Here is a 19,203-nt window from a genome sequence, read left to right as displayed (position 1 = left end):
GGCAGTTTTACACCTGCCCCCTGGATACAAAACTCCCATCTCACCTCTAGAGTGTTTTCACATAAAAAATAGGTCATATTTATTGAGTGAAGTAAGATACATGATTCATGTGCAGCTCTTCCACTGAGCAGCTACACACTCCATATGCTGACAACATCCATAGGCACAAGACATGTACATTAATCATTTCTGTATTTACACAGAACATTTCCTTGGTTACAGAGCAGCCTAACCTACACAAGTGTCAAGTTTCATGTCCTTCAGGACCTGCATCAGGTCTTCCTGGCTTGGCAGAGCCCCTCATGCCACATGCCCAACCAGCACATCTGGCCCCATCTCCAAACACCCCCTGCTCACCTTGATAAAATGGAAGAACTGCAAAAACCCTTTAATGCTGCTGGAATATCCCAGTCTTTGGAAATAAGGAATTTAGCCACTGATTGCAAATGAAGTTTGGATTCTAGGAGCCCTGCCAGTAAACACAGGGATGTCCAGAGCCAGGCTGTGGACATGGCCCAGCACACTCCTGTCCCCCAAAACACAGCCAACTTCTCACAGAGTACTGACAGGAAAGCATCAGATGTCCCCTGCTCCTCACAGCATGCCCTCCTCTGCCAAGGGTGACATTTCTGCACTCAGACCCAATGCCTGAGGGCCAGACCAGGTCTGTACACAGCAATGGACATGAATATTGCACTTTTCCCACCTGCCTCATGCCCCCTTCCTTCCTAGAGCTTGGTATTTGCTCTCTATCCCCACAGCATCCTCCAGATGGAGGATTTGACTTAAAGCTTTCCTCTGCCCATAGCCAAGCCATGCCAGAACATGCCAAAACTTTCACCAGCACAGACTTGGAGGAGAAGAGGCAAGCTCTGAGACCCAGCAAGCAGCTGAGGGGCTGGAAAGGAGCAACAATGAGGCACTGACCTACCCTGCACCAAAACATGAGTCTGCAGACCAGCACAGAGAACCCACAGCAGAGCTAGCAAAGGGGACATGGTGCAAGACACAAACACCACACACAGCAGAGCCAAGGTGCAGGGACACTGTACCCCCAGAAGCCTTCTCCCCCCAGAAGCAAGTCAAACACCAAAAACAATCCCAGGCCTCACTCAGCCTCCACCAAAGATAGGAATGCAGCCCACTGTATTCCCACTCCTGTCCCACCACAGCCAGCAGCCTCTCCCCACCCAGGGAGACAGGGCTGCAGAGGGATGCAGGGATAACGCTCTCTAAAGCCACAGGGGAAGATGCTGCATTAGCAGGGAGGAATGTGACCCAGGCAGGGGGCTGCAAAGGGGGTGGCTCAGCCAAAAACTTTTTGCACCATTGGAAGAAGACATCCCTTTTGTCTTCAAAAATAATAAAAACAAATCCAGCAGAAAGGTAAGGAAAGTCTCTAAGCTCACGGAGAGGAAGGGAAGCAGCAGTGTAGCAGGGACCATTCCGCCAGCCCTGCACCAGCCCCAGTGCCAGAAGCAATAGGACCATGGGGAGACACACCAGAGAGCTGCACCCTACAAGGGACAGGAGCTGGGGCAGAGGCAGGGGATGCAGAGGGGGTGAAGACCAGGAGAGATGTTAAAAAAAAAATTATATATATATATATATATACACATATATATATTTTACAGGGGGGTTGTGTGTAATTTGACATTCAGTATGAGCCTGCAGGTGCAGGTGAAGCGTGCCAGGGCCAGCTCGGGCACTGTAAACAAAGCAATGTATTTGTGACATGTGGAGAGCAAATGGTGACCCACAGGGACACCCCATCCTGCACAGGCAGAGGGATCCCAGCCAAAGGTGTCCAAAAAAAGCTCGGACCCTCATCATAGCAGGGCCCATTTTGTTCTATGCATTCCTTGTTTCATGAACAGTCCTGAAAGCCACATGTTAGGTATGTGTGCTAGAGGAGAAAAAGAAGTGTCCCTGCTGGAAGTGTGGGCCAGGGTTCAGCAAAACTCCCCCAGCCTAGGGAAGTGCTGAGCCCAGTGCCTGGTTCCAGACCCTTGCTCAGCCCTGGCACAGCTGGACACCGAGCCAGAGGAAAGCAGAAGCCACTGCCTGTGTCCAGGGATCCCATCACAGGAGAGCTTGGGGGTCCTGGGATGCTCTGCACCTTGGGCTCTGCCCAACCTCCCTGCAGAGCTGGAATGAGGAGGCAGCTCCATGCTCTCCAGCCTGAGCTGAGGTTTCTCTGTTGCCATAAAAATAAAGTGCTGAGGGGGGAAATAAAAACTGGCACAAAAAAGAGCAGTCCCTGTTCTCTGCCCCAACTGAAGGGACAGGGAAAATAAGGAAAGGATGCAAATAAAAAAAAAATAAAAGCAAAATATACATCCCCTGGATTCCTTGCCTCTTGAAGTGACTACACAGGGGCTGAGGGGGCCGTTTTGCTGTACCACCTGCCCAAAAAGCCCCCAGGGATGGCACTGCCCTAGCCCAGAGCCCACCTCCCCAGCCAGAGCCCACCACAGGACCCTGCTGCTGGTGGGCAGCTGCACCAGCGAGCAGCCCTGTCTTCTCATGACCAAACCCACCACATTTCCCAAAAGGAGAGGGGAAACCATCCCCAGGGGACCAGCAGTGCCCATGTGCCCCCCAGCAGGGCATCCCCAGTGGCTGTTGGGGCAGGGGGACAGTCACTGCACCATGACAGTAGTGATGTTCACGATGGTTGCGGCAGGCGCTGCCAGCTCCACCAGCGCCTCGTACGTCCCCACCACAAACCCCACGAAGCCAAAGAGGCTGATGGCGATGTCTTTGGTGATGGTGAGGGGGTGCATTCCTTCCGTGTAGTAGGTGGCAATCTCCAGTAACGGGGGGAAGATGAGAGCCAGGGCACTGCTGCTGACGGAGCCCACCAGAGAGATGACAAGGTCCAGGCGCGGGATGAGGACGGCCAGCACGCCTGGAGAAGGAGTGGACACAACATCAGCATTGCCAGCTCCCCAGGGGCAGAGACCCTCCTCCCCAAGGTCAAAGCAAGCAAAAACCCACTGCAGGGATGCCAGCTTCCTGAATGCTTCCTGCCAGCTTCCTGAACCACACCTCTGCCCCCCTTCCCTGACACGAGAGCTTTGAAGACTTAATGGCACATTTTCCAGCAACTCCTCCCCAACCAGCATCAGCAGCTGCACTGGGTTAGTGCAGGACAAACCCTTTTTGTCACCCTGGACACCACCACAGTGAGTTCCTGGGCTGAGCAGGACTGGTGCCCCAGCAAATAGACTCTGCTGGCAGAAGAGTGGCTGGCAGCACCCCCAGCCCCCCTTGCAAGAGGCAGCACTCCTGCTCCCCACACCTGGGGAGCTGTAAAGCCTCAAAAAAAAAAAAACAACCCCATAAAAGCAGGAGGCAGGAGGAAATAGCCATCTCCCTCTCCTTTGAATAAATCTGTGTGGTTTGCATGCGTTTAGAGCTGCTCCAGCAGTGGAGCACCCAGAGCACAGCCTGGGGGAGAACATTTGCCAGGTAAAAACTGCAGCCAAGGAAAATCCCCCTGGGAAGCTTCAGACTGCACTTTGCAGCTGCAAACTCCAGTATACTCCTGGCTCCTTCTGCTCCGGGTCAGGGGAGGACAGAGGGACAGTGCTTTTAGTCCACAGCCACCACAGCCTCTGAGCTCCTCCTGGAGCACCACAGCTCCAGCGTTTGGGGAGCAGATTTAAAAAAAAGAACCATTAAGGAGGCTTGGGAGACTGACAGGGGGCAGGGACAAAACCAGGACATGCTCCTGCACAACCCCACCACTCCTGATGTCTGAATAAGCCTAGAGTCGAGCCATCCTTCCACCACGTGAAACAGCAGAGAAGGTCCCTGCTGATCTGATTTGGAGGTTTATTCCAGTGCTGAGCCCTGCACAGATCCAAGCAAGCACCCTGCACACTCTGCTGCAAGCAGCATTCCCACACCAGTAGGCTGTGGGGACAGTAGAGCAGCTCACCAGCAGCATTCTCAGCCCACCCCACATCATTCTTTGGACTCAGAGAAAACAAAAGCATTAATTCCCCTCTAAAACAAGGGGAACTGGAGCCCCAGCTGCAGCCTCCAGGGGAAATGGTCGTGCTTTCCACAGGTATTAATACAAAGGATTTTCAAGGGTACTGGTTTTGAAGTATAAGCTTAAAAGACACCCAATATACCAAGTGGCATCCTCTCTTCAGAAGCCAAAGCCACGATGCCCTCTTGTTCACGCAATGAATATTCATGCAGCCCCCCTACTTGCTTTTATCCTCACCAACAGCCACAGTGATCTCTTACACAGCAGGGTAGGGGTAGGAGGCACAAAGGAAGCAGCATCCTCCCACCAACACTTCTGCTGCCTCCCTAACCCCAACTGGAGGATGCAGCCACTGCCAGTACCTAAAGCCACTCCAAGCCTTCACTTCCCTGGCCAGGAATACCCCAATGCCCACTGGGACAGGCTCCCACCCCACAGGCAGGCTTCAAGCCCAACCACAGCTCAACTTTGGTGCATCAGCAGCATCACACCATGAAATAAAAAAAAAAACTGGTTTTCAGCAAATGACACCTGGAAGCTCAGTCAAGCATCTCAGCTGGGCTGAGAACAGAGGACAGAAAGAGTCCTCAGATATCAAAAATGAGATACTTGATTTGCTTCACACCTTTCCTGAAGCTCCACCAGGCTTCACCCCAGCAGCCTGCTCCACTCAACCCTCACTGCAGATACCAAATATTGTCAAGGAAAAGGGATCATCTGGGGCTGATCCAGCCAGACCTACCCTGTAGCCACAGTGGCTATGGATCCCTTTACCACAGTCAGTTGTCTTCTACAGTGCTACATGCTGCAAAAATGTGGGCATGTACAGGAACACCCCTTCCCTTGTAGTCAGGGCACCCTTTGCATCCATGCCCCCCTCCTGGAGGCAGAAGGAGCCTGGCTGCACGTTGAGGAAAACACCAGGAGATTCCTTGCTGCGAGGGCTTTAGCAGACACAGCAAGGTGAGGGAGAAGGCTCTGAGCACCACTGACCCATGGCAGGAGGGTCAGGAACTCTGACAAGCTGATTCCTACTCACAGGTCATGCTGACCAGTGCCATCCTGAGGAGCAGGTTGACCAGCCAGCCCCAGCGCTCTGACACCCGGGCAACGAGGGGGGGGATGATGATCTCGGCAGGCACGTAGAACTGCACAGCATATGTGAAAAAAATCCCAAAGGAGAAGAGCAGCTTGACAGCTTGGTAGAGCCTGGAAATGAGAAGAAGGAGACCCAGTGAGACATGCTATTGCTCCAGCCTCCATGGCAGCATGCTCAGGAAGCAGAAGGGGCACAAACACTCTGCCAAGATGGAATTTTGTGTCCCGATGGCCTCCCCTCCTGAGCACCTGTGTGCAGACTGGAAGGAGTGAGTGAATTCCCTGTTTTGCTTTGCTTGCATGTGGCTTTTGCTTTACCTATTAAACTGTCTTTCTCTCAGCCCACCAGTTTTCTCTTTTACTCTCCCAGTTCTCCGCATCCCACCGAGGGGAGAGAGTAGCAGTGTGGTGCTTGGTTGTCAGCTGGGGTTAAACCACCACAGCTCCTTCTGGCACCCAACATAGGGCAGAAGGGTTCAAGCTAACATATATGATTGCAATGTGCTAGATCAAATTTACAGCTGTTATTGCTGTTAAGCTGTGTATCAGCAGATTTCTGTGCTTGCCCTGGGGCTTGCTTGCCTTACTGCAATGGAGAGTCCCATCCCCATTAGTGCCTGCTTTTTGCTGTCACTGCTTGCTGTACTGCTTATCATCCCACTCTGCTGTCCTTGGGAACACTCTGTTAATAGCAATGGTGATGTGCCTGGGCTGGCAGATGACCAGGGCATCACTGCTGTCTGTGCTGCTGCACTGGACAGGCTGAAGTCCCAGTATGACCTTGAGGAGAAAGGACAATCACCTGTGAGTGAGCCCAAGCCAGACTAAAGGCAAGGGGATGAGCTACTTGAAATGTTAAACCCTTTCTGATTTTCTCCCCAGTCCCACTGGAGGAGTATGGGGATCAGTTGCCAGCTGGGGTTAAAACATGACACTTGGCTAAGGGACCAGGAGCCTGACTGGTTCTCAAGAATCTAAGGCACCTTCCTACATTTCTAGATGCTCACGTGTGCCACACTGCCCTTGGATGCACACAGTAAGAAGTCCTCCAGGTATGTCAGTCCCTATAGCAGGATACAGGTTCTGTACCACCTGCCAGGTCTGCAGTGACACAGGGTGGCCTTACCCATGACTGAACCCATCTGAAACATCCCCCAGCACTGGTACTGCCAGAGCCTACAATCCTGATTTCTGGCCAGTGACCCCAAATGAAGTTGCACCCATCCAGAAGGTTTTCACCTTGACCTTCACTAATAAAATTCAGCCTAAGTTGAAGGGAAAAAGAAAAAAAAAAAAAAAAAAATTCCTTTTCTCCCATTTGCACACCAGCTGGATTGTATTTTCCACCATAAGATGAAGACCACCTGTAAAGAGGTTTGGTCAGCCAGAGCCATGAATATTTCAGAGATTTGGATGGCTGCTTGGCTTCAGAGCAATGGGAAGAGGACAGCACTGCTGGGATCAGTCTGGGCTTACAAAGCAAACGCAATGCAAACATCACCACTGCCTGCAACTCAGCCTCCTCCACACAACAAAAAAGAGCAGCTATTTTTGGAATGCTGCATAATGCATGTTTTGGGGAAAGACAGTTAAAAGAGCAGTTTGGGCTCTACAGAAGGAAGGCAGAGCACAGACAGGCTGCAGACAGCACCTCAGGCTCACCCTGAGACAGATCTCACAGTGATGCATCAGTGGGGCAAGTGGGGCTACAGGAGAGCCTGTTACGGGTAGCCAAGAAGCCACCTCCCAGAACTGTCTCAGTCCTGAGCTCCCTGATAGCAGAACAAGGCTTTCTAAAACAGAAGTGATATCTAGTTACATCAAATATGGTCCTACCCTTTCCCTAACTCAAGAGGTGCTGACCAAGCAGGGAACACAGGTCCTGGCCACTCCACCTTGGTAAATATGGAGTAGATCCAAGCTGAGGAAGGTATCTGGCTCCTCCAGCTTTCTTATACCCCTCTGGGCCCAAGTCAGTGTCCCTCTGCTTGTTGGCTCTCAGCATCCCACTGCTTCAACAGTCTCAAATCAGAGAAGTCCAAGGATTCACAAGATGCAAGACAATTTTTGAACATGAGTGGCAGAGTCTGGTGGAATCAAACACTTCCCATAAAATCAGAGGACAAAGATGGAGATCACCTAAGCAAATGAGATGTGATGCAAGTCCATGAGACCAGACCATTTGAGGTTGTGGCCAACTTGAAGTCACTTTATCACTTTTAAAAGGGCACTTCTCGGAATTGCACAGCAGAAGAACCATGGGCAATAGGACAGAGTCGCAGCCCCAAAGAGTAGTTGAGCACTAGAATAAGATGTGGAGAACCTTCCTACTGATATTCAAAATGTTTTGAGCAGGTGAGTAGACCCAGTGACCTCATGATACCTTCTCCAACCAAAATTATGCTGTGACTACATGGGCAAGCTGAAGACAAAGCTCCCAGAGTTCAGAGTGCTCCTACTCACCCCACATGACTTTTGTGCACGGCAGCCTTAAGCCACCAGCCCCACGGCCTCCATATCTTATCACTGCATTTTCAATTAAGCAATGCTGTAAAGCCATAAAGTGCTCCCAGGCAATCAGTGATGTTATTAAAAAAGGTACAGCAGAAGGTTGGGTACCAACCCTGCACAGGTCAGGAACCATGACAAGAAGCTCAAAGGGCATGTTAAATAGAAATAAGGGGAAGAGCTCAAGCACTGCCCTTGACCCATAGAGAACAGGGGCCCAACACAGGGCCCAGAGAGCCTCGCCAGGCCAACCCAAAAAAGCTACAAGAAATGGCATTCCCTCCTTGGACTGCAAGCTCTGTCACTACTGGCCATATGCAACCCAACATATGCAACCCTCACTACAGCATTTCTTCACTCTCCAGATGGTGGAGTGACACAAGGAGGGATTTCCGCAGGGCAGCACAGTGTGTCTGAGGCTGTGGTTAGACCTGGGCACTGAGAACTGACACACTCCTTGTTTGAGGAAGCTGTGGTTACAGAGAAATGAGGCTGGAAAAGTCCTTAAGTCATCTTGTATCTCAGCATTTCCCAACACATCCATCAGATCTGTTCTAGACACCTCCAGGCGATGGCTACAGCCAAGGAAGGATGCAGGATCTCCAGCACAATCCTTGCCTTGTCTCCCAGATTCACTACAGGGCTTTGGTTTGGGTTTGTTGGTTTGGTTTTTTTCCAGAAAAGCACCTTGACAGAAAGCACAGATACTCCTGGAAATGTGCATTTGAAACAGGGTCTTTCTGTAGCCTGGCAAGCCACAGAAATCCCATTACTTTCTTCTAAGGGACTGTCATCCTTAAGAACAAAGAAGAGATTTCCTCTAGCAGCTGCCAGGCAGCATTACAGGTCAGGAGATATTACAGACTGCAGCATGACCTGGTGCCCTGCAGAGCCTAAGACCTAGGCCTGACCTGCTCTCCACCTTCAGGAGCAGCAGCAGCATTTTATCCACTCCACAGCTCCCTTCAGCTTGCTGAGCAGATGGGATTCACACCTACTGTGTTTGGCACAGCAGGATTCAGATCTCCTTACAACAAAGGGACATTTTCCCACCAGCCCCATCCCTCCTCACCAAAAGATGCCAGGCCCAGGGTAAAGGCCAGGTGTATCTCTGCAGGGCTCCAGCCAGGGGCTGGAGCATCATGAGAAACCTCACCAGATCCCAGAGGAGGACACAGAGGTTTGGGGAGCTGCAGAGCTCAGCCCCCTCGGGAAGGAATGGGTATCATTACAGCACCAGCACTCAGGCTAAGTGTTGGCTCAAGATGAGCCACATCCAGGCACAATGCAGAGCTCAGGAGTGGGAGTTTGAGCCCCAAGGCTGCAAGCAAGGAATGCAGCCCACAGGTGGAGGCATCACATCTCACCCAGCTTTGGCTTTGTTTTTATTGTGCTTCCTTTGGGGAAGAGAAGCAGTTTTTGCACACTTCAACAACCTTCTGATACAGCTGCATGACGGTTGTGTTCAGTATCTGCCAGCTTTAGTCCCCAAATAGATGCCACAAGGCCCCAGGAAAAAGGCTGCTACCCAGGCAGGGACCACCACAGACCCTGAGGAAGCATCCTGAGCCAAAGCTCTGGCACTGCAGCAATGAGCCTCACCACCCTGTACATCAGACAACCCTTGACACAGTTGATCATTCCAAGCTTACCAGGTGAGTTTCTCTCAGGAACAACATCCCCCACTACCCCCTCTTCCACCATGCCCCTGGGACTCACCAGCAGTTGGGGAGGTTGAGTGTTATGCTGGCCTGAATGTCTCCCCCAAAGCGCAGGTACCCCAGGACCCCCAGGCTGATGTACAAGATGGAGACAATGGTCATCCCCACGTAGAGGATGACTGGGAAATGCCGTGGGTTCTTCATCTTATTTTCCAGAGGCAGTACCTGGGAAAGGAGGAGAAGGATGATGACAGAGCACCAGGTTGTCCCCTTTCCTCTGAAACTTAACCCCAGAAGGCAGGAGGGGCAGCCCCATGGCCAAGGACAGCCCCCCCATGTCAGGGGCAGGATGGTGGCACACAGTGCCTGAAGAAATCAGCTGAAAAAAGCTGCTGTAGTGGAGATCTGATTTCTGTGCTACCATTTGAGACCTTCCCACTTGGCATGGCAAGTCCCCAGCAGGGTCTCTCATGCCATTGCCTTGATCTCCTCCTTTCCCTTGGCAGGAGCTGTGCCCACTGGTGCCTGGTGCCTTGGGGAGGTGCCATCCACCCACACCTTTGTTGCATGATACACTACACCCCAAAACAGCAGAGCCATGCCCACTGGGACATGTTGATGTTAAATTGTCTTATTTATTCCAGCAGGGCCTGGGAAGACCAAGGCACTTTCTCCTCTCCTATCAAGTTTATCAAGATAGAGTTCAACCAGACAAGAAAATAAAAATACCTGAAAGGCAGAGGAAAATCCCTCACCTTTACACTACTAACACTTGCTTCCAAATATAGAACTTCAGCAGTTTTATAGCTGTCCTTGAGTGGTGGGGATTTCAAGAAGAGACCCAGTGGCAAAGCTGGTGAGGAGCTCCACCTCCAAGTCATGCAAGGAAAAGCACATTTGTGCCAGCAAGAGCCCTCTGCCCTGGGCACAGCATGCAGTAAACACTCCTCCTGTGAGGGATTTGGCCCTCTTCAGCCCTGTGTTTACACAGCCAGCTTATATTAAGAGATTAAAACATTTTTTCCTCCTTTGAAGGGAGATCCCGGAAACAACCCACAACATCTTAGAGAGCCATTAATCTCTCCACCCCCTCACCCACCCCCCCACCCATCTCTTTTCAGAGACAAAGACAGTCTATCTACAACATCCCATGTGAGAGGCACATGCAAATCCAGCCCTGCAGCTGCCAGAGGGAAATGATGGTACCCCCACAGTAGGGTGGGGAGGAATGGATCACATAGTTTGGGTCATGGTTTCTGGCCTCCCACTGAGGCAGCTTAAGGATCCAGCCTTAAGCTGGTAAGGTAAGAAGACTGAGGACAATTCCTCATCTGCAGGTCAGCCAGCAGAGCCAAAAGCAGCTGCCAGTGTGATTCCCAGCAGAGGCCAATCTACTGCTAGATACAGCCACCTTCAAAGCAGCAACCAGCCTCCTGAGGTTTGGAAGCAACAGGGTTTGACCCAGGAGACAGCCTGGAGGCTAAACCTAACAGCATCATCCAGAATTTGGGCTACAGTCAGAGAAGTTCATCTGCAAATACAGCTGGAGCCCAGAGCAGGTGCTGCTGCAAGCCCAACCACGGGCTGAGCCTCTTGTGAGCCATGTGGCAACTTACCACCCCGATGCCTTCGAAAGCAAAGATTGCTGTGCCAAAAAACAGAGGGTAGGTCTTCCAGGCTGCTGCTAGAGGCAGGGGACGGGGATCAGGAATTTCCTGGAAAAAAGCCCAAGCAGAGTTCAAGCAATGGGGAGGACCTGGCCCACTCCCCTCTCTCCCTGTTGTGCCTGCAGGGAAAGCCCTGAGGAGCAGAGGGAAACTGCTGTGCCCACAGCAGCAAACAGCACCCCAAGGCATGCAAACACCCCAGTGTCCACCTCCCTCCACCTGCCAAAACCTGGGACATCACAGAAATGACAGGGGGAAGCTGTACACACATACCCTGACAATGTACTGGTAGATGACGACAAGGCTGACAAGCATGGCCACGTTGGCCAGCATGGAGAAGATGGAGAGGACCTTGAGATTCTGGATGAAGGAGAGCAGGACCACAAAAGGCAGGATGGAAAGCATGAACAGCCTGGAGTCCATGGTGGGGGTCATGGTCACTGTCCTGTTGGAGCTGCAATCATTGGTGGTCCCGTTTGCTGCAGATATGACCTGGGGAAGCACAGGAAGGTTTAATGAACCCCATCCCACAGGTCTGACATCCAGAGATCCTGGCAGCCCATCCCAGGTGGCTCAGAATACTACCCCACTTCCAAACACATTCAAGTTGAATAAAATTAAGGCCACGTGGGCTTTCAGGGAGTTTGAAGCAAATCCCTGTGACTTGGCTGGGAGCAACAGCAGCTGAGCTGAGACAGCAAAACCTGCCAGAGCCCAGGCCTGCTGAGCAGGTGAATGTGCAGGCAGCTAAACAGGAAGGTTAAAGGTCATTTTTCTCCTTCTGCACCATTTTACATTAAGTGTCACACACCCCTTCAGCCACCCAGTGCCCTATAACCATGCAAGGCCACACTGCTTGTTTACTTCATAGGAAAGAATCTGTTCCTTGGGAGCTTTCATTCCAAAGCCACTTTCCAAACCAAAGCTCTCTCCCAGTACAGCAGCACCTCATCTGAGGTACCTCCTGCATTATTACTCCCCATCTAATACACTATTACCCACCATGAAGAGAAACAAGCAACACTTCCCACTTCCCTCTCCCCACATTAAAAAAAAAAAAAAAAAAAAACCACAAACAAAAAAAAAAACACAAAAAGGAAGGTAAGGGGTTTCCAAGCTATGGCCCAAATGGGTTGTATCTGCAGGATTTTGCAAGTATCCTTTATGTCTTAGCCAGCCTTCAGCCTTTGCTGCAAGATGCTGAGTAGAAAGATTCCCACCTTGAAACAGCAGCAAGAGGACATTTGTGGGGAGCAGGAGGCAGCTATTCCCAGTTTCTTACAGTGCAATAGCCAGCCAAGCTGTTCAGGGTTTCTGTTTATTTCCTTCTGATGCCTGACAGAAGGAAACTCTTTCCCTAAAGATGTAATTAAGCTCCAGAGCCACGGGATGAGGCAAGAAGCTGGAATGCACACAGGCCCAAGAAAGGGAGAAGAAAGGATCACAGCAGGTCCTGGCACCCACATGTTACTATCTACACTGAGTATCAATAAACTAATTCACAGAGGTGGGCAGGATATCACAGGCACAGTGTCTTTGCTGTCACCTCTCTCACTAGAAACAGGCAACACAACAGCTCCAGTGTCTCTGCACATGGAGCAAACTCACGGGGACTCTCAGAAAAACCTGTCCTGTTTGAACAGGAAAAGCAGTCCTCCAAAATACCTGGGCAGAGGAGCAGCCCCTTCCTGAGCAGCATCAGCTGGAGAAACCAGACCTTTGGAGAAGGACAGGGCTGTGATACAGGAGCTAAGAACAACCCAAGGGCCTCCATACCCCCTCTTTCCCTCCCCTTGCTCACCAAGGAGGGAGTGAGTCTAACCTGCTTCAGATTGTCAGCCAGAAAGACAAAGTACACACAGCAGAAACCCAGCTGGGTGATGATCAGGAAAAGTCCCACCACACGCCTAGAAAAAAAACCACAGATGGTTTGTTAGCCAGGCCATACAGAAGGAGTGAGCTCATTTGGGTTGCTTGAGGCTGCACTGGAACACAGCAGTGATCCTGCTCTCTGCTGAGATGTGCAGGTCAGAGCACACCCAGCTTGCTTCTTGGTGATCAGGAGAGAGGACAGTGTCTGCATCTCACCCTGCAGGCCTCAGGCTATCCAGTCTCCCCCTCCCATCTTTGTCAAGGATGAAGCTCAGAGGGAAAGTCTCCTCCTTGGGCTTAGCACCTCCAGTCTACTGCTGAGTTGTCCCAGCTGCAGACAAGGCTGCCTGGACACAGGAATAGGTGGATGTTTCAGGCATCTACTGTGCCATTATCTATGTGATGTGGGACACCCATAGAGCTGTTAGGATACCTGGGAGCAGCCATTAGACATTCCCAGTGCCTAACAAGACAGGCCAGCACTGCAGCATAACCCTTTGTTATGCTACAAAGATTTGCTTCTCCCAGTCCTTTGGTACAAGCCACCTGGCTGGAGACAGGACTGGGTCAAAGACCTCAAGGTTACCACCTGGTCAACACTGAGCACTCAGGGCAGTTGAGCCAAATAACATTTTATGTCACTTGTGCTCATCTATTAACACAGCTTGGAGACCAGCCAGCTCTTCTGTCCCAGCTGCAGCACATGTTGGTCCCCTGCCTGGGGGACAGGGGGAACAGGTACCTTCCCCAGATGGCATTTGTCCTCAACCATGAGCTGGGAGTCGACTCCAGCCCATACATCATCACACCCCCGTAGTCCAAAAACTGCTTCTGGAACCTGTCCAGAGAAGAGAGAAACAATGTCACATCAGCCTGGTCTGCTGGTTCTGAAGGCAAAGAGGAAAACAGCTCCTGGGAAAGCACCCAGGAACAGCTCCTGACTGAGGTTTTGACACAGGCTGCTGAGAGGCTTGAGGAAAACCATGGGGCTTCTCGGGAAGGGAAGAGCTGCAGGAGCAGCAGTGCTGGGAAGGGGACTCGGTCCTTACCTGTGGCAGAAGTGATGGGCACATTTCACCAGGATGCCCATGCAGTGCACAGCCACAACTCCCATCACCAGCAGGCTCAGAGGACCCAGCTGCAGGGGAAGAGAGGAGGAAGGCTGCACTCTGATGGCCAAAGGCAGAGCTGCACCATGAGGTTTACTCCTAGACAAAACCCCCACAGGCTAGAAACAACACCAGAGGGTGAGACTGGGTGCTGCTCCAAGGAACCAGCCCCTTAGGACCCCACAAGCCTGACAGGAATGATTTAAAAGAAGCAAGTTGGGGCAGTTTGGGTATAGCAGAGTGCTTTCAGGATAGCTTTTCAAACTATCTTGCACACCACTATCATACAGGTGACAAAGTGGTCATGGTCAGGAGAATGGAAGGTGGTTTTCTTTCTTAGTTGTCAGCTCCTCAAGACCAGCCAGCACCATGCAGAAGCAGCAAAAACAATCTCAGCAGCAAACAAAGCAAGCCACAGAGCTCAGGGTGCAAAAGCTCACAGGCATTTTGGCTGGGAGACAAGCCACTGCACCCCAAGGCTACTCTGCCTCACGTGCAGCAGTGGGGTGAGAGCCACCTTACCAGGATTCCAGCATTCTTCACAGCCAGAGGCAGCCCCAGCAGCCCCGTGCCAATGTTGCCCTTCAGGAGGTGGATCAGGGTCTGGTACCACCTGAGAGAAAATGCAGAGATGATGGTCAGCACATGCCCATGCAAAGCTTCAGCCCTTGGCTCCTCCTGCTGAGGGTCCAGGTGCTGCTCTGAGCTGCTGTGGGAAACACACACAGAGGTGTGGACCCTGTCCCCTGAACCCAGCTCAGCCCTGTAACTCCAAGGAAGGACTGGAAGCAAAGACTCAACAAACAGATTTCGAGTGGGAAAAACCCCACCATAAGCCCAGATCAGCAGCAAGTGGCTGTATGAGAAAGGATCAAAGGGATCAGGCTCCCTCAGGCACTCAGAGCATCCTCTGCCTGCCTGGGTGAATAAAGACAGCACGGAGCCACTGTCACCTCCTCCACCCTCCCCAGGTGCAGGGCCAGCCCAGGGGGGAAGGAAGCATCACTCACGTTGTCCCGTTGGTCTCCCCAAAGCGCTGGTAGGACTCAGGGTGTGCAAAGCCATTCATGCCACCAGGTGGGCTCCCCTCTGGTGTGACATCAGTGGAGCTGTAGTCGTTGTAGTCCTCGCTGCGGAGGCGCCGGGTGGACATGGTCCCTGTGGAAGGAGTGGCATTAGGGGTGCCCAGCTCCACACCTCCCTTCTCAGGCTCCTTGGGGTCAGCCATGGCTCACAGAGAGCAGCTCATACTGCTGGAGCAAGGTCTCCTCCAGGGCTTTTATACAGAGCAAGGTGCTCCCACCCAAGCAATCATCATGTCCCAAGGTCGAAGGTGCACAGCACATTCTCCCTGGCCCTTCCTGCAGGCTCCTGCCTCCATTTGGGGCACACCCAGGCAGGATGGGCTCAGGATCCTGCAGGCAGAGCCACGATGTGACCCACTCCATGTCAAGTAAGGGACCAGGGAGCTGCATACCCCAGCTCCGAGGGTAGTGAGGGTGGCACCACAGCCAGCAGCAGCGGGGAAGGGTGACACGCTGGCACTGTGTCCTCAGTCTTGGCACTGTCAAGGGGATGGACAGGAAAGAGCAACTGCTTTTAACCCACAGTTTGCTGCACAGGAACAGCCTGCTCTTGCCAATGAACATGAAGTTTCCCAACTTCCTTTTTTTAAAAAAAAAAATGACAAAAACCCCCACTTTTTATAAAAAAAAAAAATTATGATCCATCAGGTGGGAGCACAGCTCACCTGCTGACAGCAAAACACACACACCAAGGGTTTCAGAGCCATCGAGGACTAAGGGGCTTCCCATGATGAGGCACCTACACAACCAGGTTTTTCTCCCTCAAAAACCCCAGCAGGGTCCTGCAAGCCAGGAGCACCAGCACAGTCCCTCACCAAGGACACAAGCCTCCTGCCTTGGGCTGGAAAGCAGTCAGCTGGTTTAATTCCCACAGGTGCTGCTTCTGCACATCCTGCCACCCCCCTCCCAAAATCCCTTTGCTTCCTCCAGCCCCTTGCTCCACCCACCCCCCACTCTCCCCCTCCCTGCCAGGAGGGAGCCCCAGAGGCAGGGGAATTATCTCCCAGCTGCTTGCCACACAGTCTGGCAGTCAGTTCCTCTACCAAGGCTCCTCCAGGGTGTCACCACCCCAGTCCTCCCAATCCCATCCCCCAGCACTGGTGGGAGCCAGCTCCGGGCCAAGTGGAAGCAGTAGAAAAATATCACTACTGCCAGTGGTTTTGTTTCCTACTAGAGGACTCCTTGGGCACCCAACAGATCACATGAGTGCCCACAGAATGTGGCCCTGGCAAGATAGGACAGCAGCCAGCACAGACCTCAACATTTGTCTGTGCACTGAAAACCCATCCCAGGCTGCTTGGGTCCTGCTCCACTCCCAGACACTTTCCATCATCTCTGCTCCCTGCAAACCTGGAGCTGCAGTGGCTGGGAGGGTCCCCCCTTGCAACCAGATGGGAAGGAGGGAGTAATTTGCTCAATTCTGGATGCTCTCTCTCTCTCTCCAGACCCCACACGCTGAGCAGCAGTTACACAGGCACAGCAACACCCAGCCCTGCTGCTTTATTTCCTGCAGCAGAAAGCAGGGCTGGTTGGTCCTGTGCAGCTCCTGTCTCCCGAGCAGCAGCAGGCAGGCACTCCAGAGCCAAAGGCAACATCCTGGGCACCACTCCTGCCCAGCTGGGCCACGTAACCCTGCCCTGAGCTGGCTTGGCACAGGCAGAGCAGGCAGTGGGAGTTTACACAAGGGAGGCATTAGAAGCCATGTGTCATCAGGGATGGGCCCAAGGGGCTGGGGAAAGACTCAGGAGGCTTTGCCAAGCACCACAGGCTGGTACTGGGCAAGGAGAGGAGGCAGAGAGGTGCCAGGGTTGGGTCAGATGTGGATAGCACTCCCCAAAGATGTCCCAGACATCATCTGAGAGCTCAACAGTGACATCCTCCAGATAAAACACAACTGGGTTACATCAGCCTTGTCTACCTGATCACTCCTCATGATTGTTTTGTTTTGTTGTTTTTTTTTTCCCAAGCAGGCCCAGCTGCTTTTAGCTTTGAAGAGCCAGGGAAATGCATTCATTGTGACTTGTCTGCTTTGTGTCTGGATTAAAGGTTGTGCAGCAGCCAGGAGAGAGCACTCAGCTCCCCCGCAATCAACATGAAGAAGCTGTAAAACTTGTCTCATCCACACAATGAATATTTCAAAGCAAAGCAAAACCCCACTACATCATTTCCTCATCACTACAAAGAGCAAAGGCAGGAACAGCCACATTTACTTTCCACTTTAAACCAGACTCCTCTGCCACTTTCATGTGCTTGTTTTTTTTTTTTCCCTCTCCTTATGCACAATCACAATTTAATTGTTAATCCTGCGAGCAAAGCACCCAGGAAAGCTGGGGGTGGGAGTGACAGTAACTCATCCCTTAGCCTGACAATCCCAGGCCAGAAGTCAAAAGCAAGATGCAACTTGCTGCTGACCCCAGCAGCTCACCCAGCTGAGCAGGGGCTGTGTAACACAAACCTTCTGGAACAGTGAGCTGCACAGCAAAACTCCCTGCTGAATTCCTGATTTCCAGAGTCCTGCCTGGAACCAATCCCAGTGGGACACGAGGGAGAGCTGGCACTGCCAGAACCCCCATTCCCCTCCCTCCTTGCCCTACTCCCCTGCCTGCAGGGAGGCTGTGGCTGAGCCCCTGCCCACAGCTGCTGAGCCCACCCAGTATGGCAGCTCCCGGACACGGTGACCACACCAGCCGTGTCCCCACAGCATCAGCCATCTTGTCCCTGTGCTGCCCCACAGTCACCCCCAGGCTATCTTTCCCAGCAGCATGGTCTGATGTCCCCAGCCTGGCTTCTCCCTGCAGCTCACCACAAACCCCTGCAGCTCCCACCCCAGCCACGCTGCACCCTGTGCACCCCACGCAGGTGCACCCCACAGAGCAGGGGCTCCCTGCACCCTCCCTGCTGTGCCCCCCAGGACCCTGCACCGCACACCCAGGGCTGCACAGAACCCCTCCACCCCAGACACTTCGGGGGTACCCCCCCCCCCCACAGAGCCCCCCGAGACCGCACCCCTGGGTGCCCACGCAGATCTAGGCAGACCCCTACACCCATGCACGCTGCGGGCACACGGAGGCACCGCTGCGGTGCCAGTACCCACAGGGACCGCTGGGGACCCCTAAAAGCTTCCACCTGCTCCTGGCACCCACTCGGGCTCTGAGTGAACACAAACACACACACACGGACACGTGAGGTGGGGCTACCAGCACCCCCTGAGTGCTGGCACCCCCGCCAAGCTCCCCTGAGCACCCACAGGGGCTGCCAGCACAGTCCCGTCCAGCTGAGCACCCACGGATGATGCCAGCACCCACGGGGAACGCGGGACACTCCCGCAAGGTGAAACCACTCCATGCTCTGATCACCTCCTTGCAGACCCAGCCACCGCTGCACCCCAGTCCTGTCAGCACCCACGAGCAATCCCACGCGGTGCCAGCACCCACAGCGCGCTGCCACCCCCCACCCTCCCCTCCCCGCGACCACAGGCACAGCCGCGGGCACCCTGCGGGCTGCCGGAACCCCTTGAGCAAGTTGTCAGCAGGCTGACAGCCGCCTTCCACCCCGTACACCCGGGCCGCCATCCCCTCCCCGGCCCCGCACCCTCGCCCCGCATCTCACCCCCGCCCCGCGCAGACCCCACCGGGCCCGCTCGCTCCGCACCGCCCTCACGTGACCGCCGGGTCAGCTGACGGCGCCGCCCCTGCCTGCGCGGGGAGAGGTGAAGGCGGGGGGCGGGGCTAAGGGTGGAGGGGCGGGGCGGAGGGCGGAGGGGGTGGGGCTAACTATGAGGGCGGGGTTAAAGGCGCTGCAGCGCCGCCTAGCGGACGCGGCGAGGAGTGTCTGCGCCCCCTCCACGCGTGGCAATAAGGAGCATCCCACCCACCCGCTTCCCGAGTGCCAAGAAGGAAGGTTTAAACCGAATATTAGGAAAATTTTCTTCACGGAAAGGGTTGTCAGGCCCTGGGATGGGCTGCCCCGGGCAGTGCTGGGGTCAGCAGCCCTGGAGGTGTTTAAAAGCCGTAGGGATGCGGTGCTGAGGGACATGGGGTAGTGGTGTACTCAGCAGTGCCGGGTTCACGGTTGGAGTGGGTGATCTGAAAGGGCTTTTCCAACCCAAACAATTCCGTGATTCTATGATCTTCCACCACTTTCGTGTCCCTCATCTCAAAACCACAGCCCTGTTATTTCAATAGAAACAAACATCACCCC

General features: G+C 53.3%; 1 protein-coding gene across 3 annotated transcripts; it reads right to left on the bottom strand.

The window, feature by feature from the left end:
- Nucleotides 1–59: 59 nt before the first annotated feature.
- Nucleotides 60–18,671, bottom strand: LOC103535634 (proton-coupled amino acid transporter 1). 3 transcript variants are annotated; one of them, XM_030459244.1, is made up of 11 exons: nucleotides 18,613–18,663; nucleotides 14,929–15,076; nucleotides 14,441–14,531; nucleotides 13,859–13,947; nucleotides 13,552–13,647; nucleotides 12,760–12,844; nucleotides 11,211–11,429; nucleotides 10,887–10,985; nucleotides 9,329–9,495; nucleotides 5,043–5,212; nucleotides 60–2,911 (listed from the first exon to the last, which is right to left on the bottom strand). In XM_030459244.1, exons 2-11 carry the CDS (start codon nucleotides 15,069–15,071, stop codon nucleotides 2,643–2,645), a joined length of 1,428 nt encoding a protein of 475 aa, XP_030315104.1. In that variant the 5' UTR covers nucleotides 15,072–15,076; nucleotides 18,613–18,663; the 3' UTR covers nucleotides 60–2,642. The 3 variants fall into 3 exon arrangements, with proteins under 3 accessions (XP_030315104.1, XP_030315106.1, XP_030315105.1); XM_030459246.1 differs by having other exon boundaries at nucleotides 1,614–2,911; nucleotides 18,655–18,671; XM_030459245.1 differs by lacking the exon at nucleotides 18,613–18,663 and adding an exon at nucleotides 15,396–15,440 and having other exon boundaries at nucleotides 1,614–2,911.
- Nucleotides 18,672–19,203: the final 532 nt, after the last annotated feature.

Source organism: Calypte anna, chromosome 13 (assembly GCF_003957555.1).
Source record: "Calypte anna isolate BGI_N300 chromosome 13, bCalAnn1_v1.p, whole genome shotgun sequence".
Lineage (NCBI taxonomy): Eukaryota > Metazoa > Chordata > Aves > Apodiformes > Trochilidae > Calypte > Calypte anna.
The sequence above is the reverse complement of the archived record's forward strand: the minus strand, read 5'-3'. Positions and strand labels throughout refer to the sequence as shown.